At 41.0% G+C, this 12,211-nt stretch overlaps 1 protein-coding gene across 21 annotated transcripts in view; it reads left to right on the plus strand.

The window, feature by feature from the left end:
• Nucleotides 1–410: 410 nt before the first annotated feature.
• FMN1 (formin 1) overlaps nt 411–12,211 on the plus strand; it is a 497,917-nt gene continuing 486,116 nt past the window's right edge. For 17 of the 21 annotated variants that reach the window (XM_055537259.1, XM_055537263.1, XM_055537262.1 and 14 more), the window contains exons 1-2: nt 411–524; nt 1,050–1,130. Coding sequence is in view for 2 of the 21 variants with exons in the window: in XM_055537275.1 (XP_055393250.1) it covers nt 1,129–1,130 (2 nt within the window). In the remaining 19 variants the exon portion in view is untranslated. Of the gene's footprint in view, nt 525–561; nt 703–995; nt 1,131–12,211 lie in introns of those variants that run through there. The other 4 variants (XM_055537260.1, XM_055537267.1, XM_055537274.1 and 1 more) reach the window with 3 other exon arrangements.

Consider the following 12,211-nt stretch of genomic DNA (forward strand, 5'->3'; position numbering starts at 1 on the left):
TTGTGGGGTCTCCGAGGCGTGGGAATCTCAGAAACCGTGGTTGCCATGGACCCGCTCCCTTCCCCCCATTGCTTCGAATCAATCTAGGGCGTGCATCTGAGAGGCAACCCAGAGCAGGCAAGCTGGGGGCACGGGGCCAGGGATTGGCTGTTGCCCTTGCGGTCTACCTTAGATCTCGCCTTGAGACCGTCACCTCCTACCCAGCAGCCTGGATATGCGTTGCCCAATAATCTTGCCGCTCTGCTCCTGATTGGGTGCCGTCGCCTTCCACCCCGCCTTGCTATCCGCCCTCCCAGGAGCCGCTACGCATTTCCATTGGTCATCAGCCCTGCCGATCAGTCCGTAGCTTACCTCCCCCAAACAGCCCGTCGGGCGAGCGCGTGCTGGGGAGGCGGGGCCTCACGTTTGGGGGTGGGGCTGGGGCGGGGCCTCGACGGAGGCCGGAGCCGCGGCAGCTTCAGGCTCTAGCTCTCGGACTCAAGCGCAGCATCCTCGCTGCGGCTACGGCTGCTGCACCTGGTCAGGTAAAGAGAGCCTTGTCCGTCCTGCTGGCGGTCTGCCCCGCCTCTTCTCCTTCCCGACCAAAGGTTGCCTGCTCCGTAGGGCTCTAGGAAAGAGGCGTCAAATCTGTTTTGCCTAGTTACCTTATCTTTCTTCCCTACTGCGTCCATTCTTCCAGCTCCGCAACTAAGAGGTTCCGAAGTGCGTTGTTGGGCCCTCCACCCGGGTCTTCCTAACGCTCCTCATTACAGAACTGTCTGTTAACTCCAAGCCCTCTCGACCCGCCAGCGCAGTCTCATTCTCACCTTGGCACAGGAAGGGTGGAAGGGCGGGTGGGGGAGGGAGCGATGCAGCGCTGTATTTTGAAGCTGGGTGTGTTTAGTTCTGAGGGGGAGTACTTAAATGGGGCTGGTTTGGGAATGGAAGTTGCTTCCTGGTTTTGACTGGGAGTGACCAGAAGGCTATCTGTTGCTGCTTTGTGCTTATATTTATAGGTGGCATTCACTATCAGTATTTTCTTCTTTCATTATCATCATCATCATCAACAGCACCACGACCACCGCCATCAACATTTCCCTTCCTCCATCAGAGCTCTTCAAGTTCTGCAAAAGCAGACTCTGTTCAGGCATGTAAGTGTTGACCCCCAAATAATAAGCAATGAGCTTGCCCCACCTGAGGCCAGAGCCAAGTACTCCTTTAACTCAAGGACAAGTAGCTGGGAACGGGGTTGAATGGGAGGAGTTTCTTTATCCCCCCCTTTGGGTTGTTGAGATTGCCACAAAAAACCCCTTTGTTTTAATCATTCACACTACTGCTTGCTGGCTCCTGGAGAATTTGACATTGGCACTGGCATTCATACATTCTTGATGGGCTGAATGCAGAGTTGTGGACCAGTGATGCAAGCCTGTGCAGTATGGGGGCTTCGGTCATGGAGAGGTGAATGCTCAGATCCCTTAGGAGGATCAGGTCAAGTGGCTTAGCATCTGACTTCCTTCTGCAGTGGCTCTATATGGGGTGTGTGCCAGCATGTGCTGTGTCTTCTTGGGGATCGAAGCTCCTGGGGAGAGATTTATGTTATGGGCACACCTTTGGTTTTCAACAATCATTGCTCAGCTGTTCTTAGGGCTAACCCCAAGATCACTTGGCTCTCATGCTTCTTAACCATTAGGAGGAAAGACAGCAAAGCCAAGGGTTGCATATCAGATTAACTCATTATGGAAGACAGAGCCTTAAAAGTATTATGAAAGCCCTAGATCTTCTTGGTCAGCCATATATAATCATTAGTCTTGTTTTTCTCAACTGTGTTTTTAGTGCAGTAGGACCCATGAATTAAGCTCCTTTAGATATCTGCAGGAACAAAGGAGCAGAGGGTCATCACTGGAGGAAAACAATGGATAAAAGTCAGAAGGCAGTGCATCACAATGGTTAAACTTAGAGACCTGTCACTTGGGTTCATGTCCTGATTCAACCACTTGCTAGTTGAGTGGGTTTTGGCAAGTCACTATCCTTTTGAATTTTAGCTTCTTGTCTATAAAATGAGGATAATATTACCTGCCTCATAGGGGATGTTGTTAAAATGCTCAGTAGTTCCTGACACATTGTGAGTGAAGAATGAATGTAACTTTTATTAATAATACTTACCAACAAGAATAATAAAGGCCAGTGTTCTGTCCCTAAAAAGTACATTTTTACCCTGTTGTCTTTCTCCCTCCTTTTTTGGTCTCAGAGATGATCCCAGTGGGGGATGGCACTCTTCAGGCTCCTCATAAGACTCTTAGAGAAGTGGCATGTGTTTGGACAGATATTTCTCTCACCACCTGAGCAGATGCTTGGCAAGCTCTGTTAAGACACATTAGAGATGTAGCTTTAGAGAAGGTTTTGGACCTCTGGGCCTATCCTAGGTTGCTCATTCTCCCCAGGGTGTTCAGTGCACTGACTTGGTAAACTGTGCTTTTCAGAGAATCACTAGTGAGTGCGTTGGCTTCTGCCCAGAAGAAGCAAAACTACTTCAAAAATGCCCCTGGAAATAGAAGAAATTCTAACTTGCCAGCATGGAAGAATTTGTATTTTACAGTACTTTTATTCTCTAATGTGTTTTTCTTTGTTCATGTAGGAAACATGAACATCTTTGTGGTTTAGTTTTCTTATGTAGAAGGAGAAGTTAACAGTCTTAACTGCTCTTGGGGATACTTTGAAATTTAGAGTATATTATCAATATTCATTAGGGTATGGTCTGTTGTATAGGATGGAAACCCAGCTAGAAAGAATTGTAAGCAAAAATGAACACTGTGGCTAATATAACTGAGCCATGACCAGACTCTAATGTTGTGGTGAGGAAGTTGGTCTACCCCCAGCTTCTGAGATTTGAATGCTTTTCTGGTTGCTAGTTTGCTTTCTGTTTCCTTATACCTTTGAATTCTTTTATTTCTGCCCTTATTTCTGTCTTGGCTTTATTCCTTCCTATCACAGGCCTTGTCTTCTCAGTGCCTTCATAATGTCTACATTCACATCCATCTTGCTGTGTAACCTGAGGATAATCCCTTCTCCTTATTTCCATAGTGAATCCACACGGAAGAACTGTTATTCATCAGTCCTTAGTAACAGACTTAACTGTTTAGAATGAAGGTCTTGGCTAAGAGGATGGGGTCCTTTGGGTCCTACCTATGATTGTCTGGGGGTGTATCGGCTTCTTTACTCTCTAGACATAAAATTTGTAGAGCTGTCCCCAAAATAGGAAGGTTGGACAGGATGGGAACAGACTAGAGCTTGATGTGATGAAGGTAAACATCCTTGATAGAGGATTCAGAAACACTCCTCTCCTGCCTCCCATGTGCTGATTCAAAATCATTTTATGTTAAAGCTTTGGACTCATGCCTGTCATCCCAGGCAGTGGTATTTTAGATGATCTTGCCCTTAATGGTTTTCTTATTAAAACCTGGTGTGTATAATTGTGAAAATTTATCAGAGATATTTAATACTATACAGTGATTCTACTGTTGATAGATCATGTTTGGGGATTACTCATACCTTCTTGCTGGGACTTTGTTTAACAGGAGCATTATTTTTAGACACACTGTGTTAAAAATCACCTTTAGTCTCAGCAGGTCCCAGCCTGTGGGTTGTTGAAGTTATAGCCATTAATCTGATTTGCTTGATCTTGTAAAGATGCTAAACCATGGGAATTGTATCCTTACGGAGCAAATATGAGCTTGCACCGACAGGCTGGCCATGGGAGGGAATTGAAACACCCCTGTGTTTAGTGTCTGTGTAGAAATGCTAACGAAGCAGTCGTCTGTATGCCCTGTAATATAACTACTAGAATGGAAAGATGGAAAGGAGGCTGAGAACTTCCTTACCTTGTCAACATATGAAAGCAAGCCTCTGGGAAATGGACTATTCCCTCCCACTTATGTGTCTCAAGTTCTCTGGCTAGCTGTATAATGAGTCCCTGAATAATCTTTATATCTATATTTCTTTAGATTTTGAACACCTAATACCATAGTTTTGTATGAGGCTAGGGTAGGCCAGAGAGTTGGTCTTCCTTTAGGCCACTTCAACTCTGCTTTCCTGAAATGTCCTCTGTAATTCACCTCTGCAGAAAGCAGGCTATTGGCGAGGTTTTTTGTTTTTGTTTTTTTAAACCAATTCATCTGTATCCTTACCTTAATCGAAACTGACCTGTATTGTGTTCTGTCTTATTAGGGCCGTATCTGTTTCTCCTTTCTAAATTGTCAGATCATTGTTGAGGACCAACATCTTTCAAATTAAATGCATTTTACCTTGGTCTTCTGAGTCACAGATTATTGGGGGTAATGTTTTGGAGGGAGATAGATTTTTTTTTTTTTTTTGACAAGAGAAAAACAAACAGAAGTTTATTAGGATGTGTGTGGAGCTTACATGTGGGAAGACTCAGACATGAGTTACCCCAAAGGGCAGTTAGAACCTGGGCTTATGATCATTTTAAGTGAAAGGAAAAGGAATATGGGGCTTCTGGGTGGGCGAGGCAAGTTATGAGAAAGTAACCTGGAAATGTTATGGTAAACAAGGGTTGTTTAATTAGGTTATGCAGATTTCAGTCTGTTATTTCTCCATTGATAAGAGTTGAGTTCTCTGGAGAAGGAAATGGCAACCCATTCCAGTATTCTTGCCTGGGAAGTTCCATGGACAGTGGAGTCTGGCAGGTTACAGTCCATAGGGTTGCAGAGAGTCAGGCACGACTAAATAACAACTGCAGACAGTAATGACCTTAGGGATGATTTAACTGGAGCATTGTTTTAAAAATAAACTTTTTATTTGGAAACAATTTGAGATTTACAGAAAAATTGTAAAGATAATACAGAGAGTTCCCATAGGCCCCACTCAGTTTCCCATATTAGTAACATCTTAGATTACTTACATTACTATGGTACATTTGTTACAACTAATCAATGAATATTGAAAAAAAATTTTTTTGAGTCCTCTCTAGTGTGTGAGAGAAGGAAACACCTCTTTCAAATAGAAATTTCTTTTATAAATGTAAATTTCCTTATAAAAGGAAAACATGTGCATTGGTTTCAGAGTTTTCCTGCATCTGCTGGTGCTCAGTGGTATTTATTTATTTATTTTTATTCAGTGGTATTTAACTCAAAATAATCCATATGCCAAAGAGGCATATTTTGCAGTAGCATATTCTGGTACCCCTCATTCTGCTCTTTAACACTTCCTTTCTTTTTTCTGAAGAGGTTTTATATATAAAAATCGAGCTGGTAGCTGTAGGAGATTCTGCTTAGGGTTTGTGAGATTAGAGATGCACAAAGGGAGAGAGAAAACAAGAATAACAACACAGATTGGAACAATCTATGAGAAAGAAGAAAAGGACAGATTTAAAGCATTGCCCTGGTTCACTGAGTCATTCTCTCAGTCCTGAAACAGGTCAGTTCAGTTAAACAGTTGTGTCTTATTTCAGGAGGTGGTAGAGTAGGTGGGAGTAAGGTGACCCCCTGAATTAGGCCTCTATACGGTGTGATAAATGCTCCACTTAATAAGGGGCATTTCATTGGAAACGAGGAGAAAACAAAGATTAATGGTTAGAACAAACTCTAAACCCAATTTTTGAGTCCAGAGGGCAGTTGGGTCAAAAAGATTTCTAGATACTGGACTTGAAGCATCCTTGAATGGTAGAGCGAGGACAGGCAGTGGCAATTTGATGAATTTCGTGGTTTGCAGTTTCTGCGTCCCTGGTGATGGCATGGTGTGTTCCAGGGAATTTTCTGAGCACCCTATCCAGCAATCAGAATGAAGATTGGTAGGTAGGACTTTTTAATATTTATGTGGGTCATCAGAATGTAGGCATTAAAGGATGAGCAGCAAATGCAGTCAGAAGGCTGACCGAGGGGCAGGTGGTAGATACGGCTGTAAGTGCAGGGCAGGAGACACATATGGTGCTTGCTGCTGTTGTGGTTTTGTTGCCGAGTTGTATCCAACTCTGCCATCCCATGGATTGTAGCACACCAGGCTTCCCTTGGATTTTGCTCAGACTCATGTTCATTGAGTCAGTGATGCCATCCACCCATCTCATCCTCTGTCACCTTCTTCTCCTCCTACCCTCAACCTTTCCCAGCATCAGAGTCTTTTCCAATGAGTTGGCTCTTCGCATCAGGTGGCCAAAGGATTGGAGCTTCAGCTTCAGCTTCAGCATCAGTCATTCCAATGAATATTCAGAGTTGATTTCCTTTAGGATTGACTGGTTTGATCTCCTTGCAGTCCAGGAGACTCTCAAGAGTCTTATCAGGCACCACAATTCTGTCAAGGTATTAGTACTGCCATCCCAGTAGGAGCTCTCTAGCACCTATTTGTGAAAGAAGCACAAAGAACACAAGATGTCTTGCAGACTAGTATTTAAAAATCCAACCAACAGAGAAGGACATGGCTGCTCTTCTTTAGCTATGGTTGCCTTGTTTTTGTTGATTTTTTTCCTCTTTCTCTCTCTCTCTTTTTTTTTTTTTTTGGTTGTTCTGTTTTTGCCCGTATGAGTGTCTGTTCACACTCATCCAGGCTAAGATGGTTTCTTCAGTGATTTCCTCTGTGAAACATGGTAGGAAAAACATGTATGTTTCAGAGAGAGGAGACTCTGTCTACTTTTCAGGAGAAGCTCACTCCCATGGTCCACTGATCATGGTAGTTTTGGTAAACCATACAGTTTCCCAAACCTGGACATTTGCACAAATGATCCAGTGAGATTCTCTGAAAGAGCAGCATCACCTGTGGCCAAGAGAAAACCCTTCAGAGCAGCACATAGAGGATCATGGAGCTGCCTCCTGCTCTCCGAGAGCTCTTTCCAATGTTCTGGATTCTCTTGAGTCTTACGTTCTGGTTTTCTGCTCTTCAGTGCTGTAAAGATTGCTGAGCTAGAGTGGGCAACGTATTGTGGAATGACAAGTGCTCTCTTAGTGTTGCATGATCTTGTTCTTATAGGGCAAATGTAGTTATGTTGAATGTGTTCAGTCCCTGGGAGACACAAATAAAATCTTTGTCAACCTTTTTCAGAGGGTACATTGCAGCACTGATCTACTGACTGATTGAAAGTTCATCCCTATGATCTTAGATCTGTGAGTACTCATAAAGCCAATATCTCACCATTATACCATGGAGGTCATATAGCTTGCTGATGCTCTGTTCTGGGAAAAATATCATCAAAGTCTTTTCCAAGAGCAGGCAGTGAGTATGAGTGTGTGTTCCTCTGTGCCCATCCTGTGCTTAATACAGGGCATTTAAACTCCTTTCCTTGGTTACCTCTGGGCAGTAGGTAAGTGTGCTATACTTCTGTGTATAGACGAGCAAATCAGGGTTAGGAGAGGTTACCATGCTTTTGAAGGATATGGCTATTAATGGAACAGGGTAGTATTTACCCTACCTGCTGGACTTGCATTCTACCTTCTGTCTGTGTCTTCTAAGCCACAGAGAACATTCCTAGCTTTAATATTTTTTAACTTTCAAAGCAGAACAAACCATAAATATAGTGTAGTTTCTGGGTATGGATTCAGTAAAAAGCAGTTGCTGTTTTTAGGCATTAAAATTATTTTTACTTTCTCTTTTTAGATAAAGCAGCCACTTTAGAAAATTTTCTAAGCCTAGTTCATATTCAAAAAGCTTTGCAAATAATTTTGTTAAAAGCCCACAAGTCTGCAGAAAACAGAATTCATCTGCAGAACTGGCATCCATCCTGTCCCCATTTGCCAACGTCCTTGTCTCCTTTTATCTCTGTTTCTGCTGCAGCATCTTCTACCTTCCACTACAGGAGATCAGCTGGGCTTCTGAAACCACTCTTTCCTACCTACCACCCCTCAAATAAATATGAAGGGAGTACATCTCATATAATAGGGGATATCATCCTTGTGTTAAGGTCACTTTCTGATCTGTCTTAAGCTGGTTCTGATTTCTTTAAAGCTCTTAAAACAAAGGTTAACTTTACTTTTCATGATGACTTGAAGACCCAAAACTCCATGATACCTTAGTGTCATAAAGTTGACAGATTGAAAAAAAAAAAACAACAACGTGTCCTGTCTCCTTTACAAATCTTGTACCCAGGTTGTTCTCTAGGCAAGTGACAAGATATTTTTCTAGTTGTACAATGGAGAAAACTGAGATAGGGAGATAAAAAGTGACTTGGTCAAGGTCACTCATGGTCAGCCACACAGCCAAGACTAGATCCAGGTCACCAGACTCCCTGGGCTTTCTTCATTACATCACTCAACCTCTCTTCAGGAAGAGACAGCCCTGCCAAACACAAAAATGAAAGGACAGTCAACTCTCAGCCTCTGTTTTGGGGGCTTGGTCTTTTTAAAAATGTTATATTGAATTAAATCATACAGCAATCGCTGCTAAATTGCAGCACTGATAGCAGGATTAACTATCTTAACTAAGGCAGAATTAGTTAAGAAAAGCAGAATTCTGTATCTATAGTCAATAATACTGTACTGTGCACTTAATTTAAGAAGGTAGATTGCTCATTGTATTCTTATCAAAATAAATAAAAAATTATAAAAAGATAAATGAAATTCTGATATCACAGTCAAAAACTGGGCAAATGACAAAACGAAAAGGGGAGATAGCTGAAGACTCCCAAGTGGTTGCTAGGAGCTTGTGCTCAATTCGCATCTGAGAAGGAAGAAATTCACAGAAGAGGAGAGAAGGGGTATGTTGTCTAAGATGACACATATAGAAGTATGGCATGGACCCAGGAGAATAGCATCAGGAAAACCAAGGTCATGAACAAGAAGATTTGAAAAAAAGTTGCTAAGGCTGTTTTTATAAGAGAAGGTTTTTAACAGCGCAATCAGTGCCTGATGTATAGATGCTGCTGCTTGAGTGAGGTCAGAGTTCACAGAGAGGGAGGACGCAGAGCTACTCAATTCTCATTTTGCTCCTGTCTTTTCCTTTCAAGTGAGCAGATGAGAGTCTCCATCTACAGGGACAAGTATATAAAAATATCTCATCTCTTTATTATTTTTTTTTCAAACCATGTGCATGTCTGTTTCAAGCCTCTTCCTTCTGGGAGGAAGGAAGTCTTATGAAAAACTTATTCTCAGTCCTCCTTAGGGTCATAGACATATAATCCCAGAGCTATGGCAAGGCTCCAAGAAGCTGACACAGGGGAGCAGCGTGGGGAGAGGAGACCCTGTGGTCACTGAGGCCTCTGATCACACAGTTCACACTGCAGCACTCTGTGTTGTTGCTCCTCTGGCTCTCTCAGGGGCTGCTACTCAGGTCATCTTTAGTCCACAGGATTCTTTTGGTGACATTTCCTATGATTCTTTCTGCCTAGGTCTACCACACACAGGTCAGGGGCATGTGGCCTCCTTAGGGACACTGACAGGAAGCAGGGCCTGGCCCCTCTTCCTCCAGAATCCATCAACCTACCTCTCTCCTTTCCCAACAGCCCTGGGAACTAATATTCCTTGTTTCTTCAAGATTCTCTGTGTCCATTAATATTATTCCTTCTTACCTCCTTCAAGCAATTCCTAGTGTTCTTCTAAGTGTTTGGGATTTTGGGAAACAAAACCCCAGAAATATTCTCAGGCTGTTCTCTTTTTTCTCAATGCCACATGCCTCTCCTGATGCAATGAATCCCACTTCTGACACCTGCCTTATTGGGGGTCAAACAAAAGGGAAAAATACAAGGAGAAAATAAACATTGATTGGTATCTCTGAACATTCCTTTAGCAGCACAGTAATTTGGTATACCTGTCTTTTTCTCATTCATTTTCCTTTCTTTGAAAATAACCCCAGGGTATATATAAGCATGGGCTTCATATACATAAGACCCTGTCCCTGGACAGGGCTAATTAAATTGGGGATAGCATTCTGATCCAAGCTGGGCCAGTTGCAGCCTCTTCCCCAAGAATTTAGAGTTTAGGGTTGAAGGGTGGTAGTGACTAAGAGTGAGAGAGTCAAGTCACAGAGAGTGCTCCAAGGACAGCCCCTGAACACTGTCCCAGTGGCCTTTGGAAGTCTCTGCTTCCTATTCTTCTTGCTCTTGGCTTTCCTGCTCTTTTTCTGATTTCATGAAATTGTCCATGAATTTCATGAAATTGGATATGCTTCTCTTTTTGTTAACATGGCCAAAATTAGTTTCAGTTGCTTGCATCCAAGAGTAATTTAAGAATTGTCCTTAGAATTACAAAGGCAGAAAAACATGGAAAAACAAGGAAACTGAAACTCAGAATAGGCAAAGAGTAAGATAGAATTTAGATATTTAGGGTGTGTCCATCTAATGACTTAAAGTGACCATTGCAAGAATTGTATTTGGAATCCTGGAACAAGTTTTGGCCTTTTTGGAGGAGTTGTTTTTAACTGTGCTCACAGCTTTGTGGTGGAAACTTTGACACACGGAGGGACAGTCAGATGGTATACTGGGTTTCAAGGATGAAAGCGTCTGCATTTGAGGACTTGAAGAGACTAGGGTGTTTTAGTCAGGATGAGATGTCTTAGGAAACAGGACTGTCTTTCAGGTGTTTAAAGGACAAATGGATGGAAGAGAAGTTGAATTTACTCATTTCAGCTCCAGAAGTAAGAACAAGCTCCCATGAAGAGATATTAATGGAGATGGATTTTAACTTGAAATAAGGGAATTTTTTTGTTGTTGTTTTTAACATTTAGAGCTATCTGACATTCTATGATTTCCTTGGGGGGTAGAGAACAATATGCCATAGAAGAGTTCAAGTTGAACTTTGATGTCCATTCACAAAGATTCAATGAAAGAGAGAATCCAGAATTGGGATGAAACAGATAACTTCTAAATTTACTTTAAAGTCTAGATTTCATCATTTTCCATATAAATATTACTAACTCCTCAACTGGAAAAATGCCAACACACATTTTGACAGAATGTAATAGGATTTAAAGCACTTTGCAAATAAAGTTTTTATGAAAAATTTCTTCCTTTATTAAAAAAAAAACAAAAAACAAAAAAAACCCCTGTTGGCTACAAACTGTCTTTGAAGGAAGACATTTTCAAAAAATAAGGCAACAAAAATGTATTTTCTCTAAATGGAATTGACAATGATTAACAGTTTCACTGCCAAGTGGTTCACTGAATTGAAAAAACTCTGTGATGTTAACATAATCATACAAAACCCAGGGAATACCGAATTCCATTGTCCCTAAATTTCTAGACTGTAAGAAACTGAGTAGATTCTTTGAATTATTTTAAGGAATAAATCAGAATCCGAACTCTTCTCCCAAACCTTTATAAGTGAAAAGAATGTCACCAGAGCACATTCTATTAAACCTAAACAGATATTTTATCTACCATTCCCCAGAACACTCACAGAAACTAGTCCCTTTCACAACTCTGAGACCCTTTGTGTATTTTAGATTATTGTTCTTAACTAGAGGGTAAGAACTAGGTTATTCTAGTTTATCATTTACATAGCAAGCAGATATTGACACTCAGTAATCATGTCTTAAACAAGAAGGGACAAGGAAAGCCACTTAGTTTGCAATCCTGGTCTTACAGACTCCACCAGACAGAATCTGACATCATGAAGCTTTGCATAATCTCTTTCATAATCTCGTATTCTCCGTGTAAAAACCTTTGAAAACGTAAACACACATATAACCATTCATTAGCTCCCTACTCTGTTTATTTAAGTGGATTACATTTATAAAGAGCATTCAAAAGAATCCAGCCTCTTCTGCTTTGCAAATTGGATTCTCAAGTCATCTTAAAGATACCATTTCCAACATAAGTAAAAAACGTGCTTTCTACCTATTTTAAAGTCTAACTTGAAAGAAATATAATCATGAATGCAGACTCTTGTAAAACCCTTTTAAAACTCATTTTTGGAAATGTAAAAAAATAGAAAAGGTACAAAGAAGAAAAGAACAATGATTGATATTGCCACCAGGAAAAATGGAACTAAACCTTGGTATTTTCTCTCCCTTTATTTTAAGGAACACACTTTTAAAAATATCCTATATGTTGATTATCAAGATTTCAAATAAGGCAGAAAGTTATGAAGATAACAGTTTTTAAAAAATTATCTCTTAACAATTTCCATCATTAAACTTAGTGAACTTCATTTCAGACATCTATCTATCTATTAGCATGAATGGATATTTAGGTAGAAATACTTTTATAAAGTTGAATAGAGATGTATATAATAAACATGATTAATTAAAAAAATTTTTTCAAGCAGTTAAAAGAAACAGAATTGAAACTAGAGTCAAA

This window comes from Bubalus kerabau, chromosome 10 (genome assembly GCF_029407905.1).
Source record: "Bubalus kerabau isolate K-KA32 ecotype Philippines breed swamp buffalo chromosome 10, PCC_UOA_SB_1v2, whole genome shotgun sequence".
NCBI classification, from domain to species: domain Eukaryota; kingdom Metazoa; phylum Chordata; class Mammalia; order Artiodactyla; family Bovidae; genus Bubalus; species Bubalus kerabau.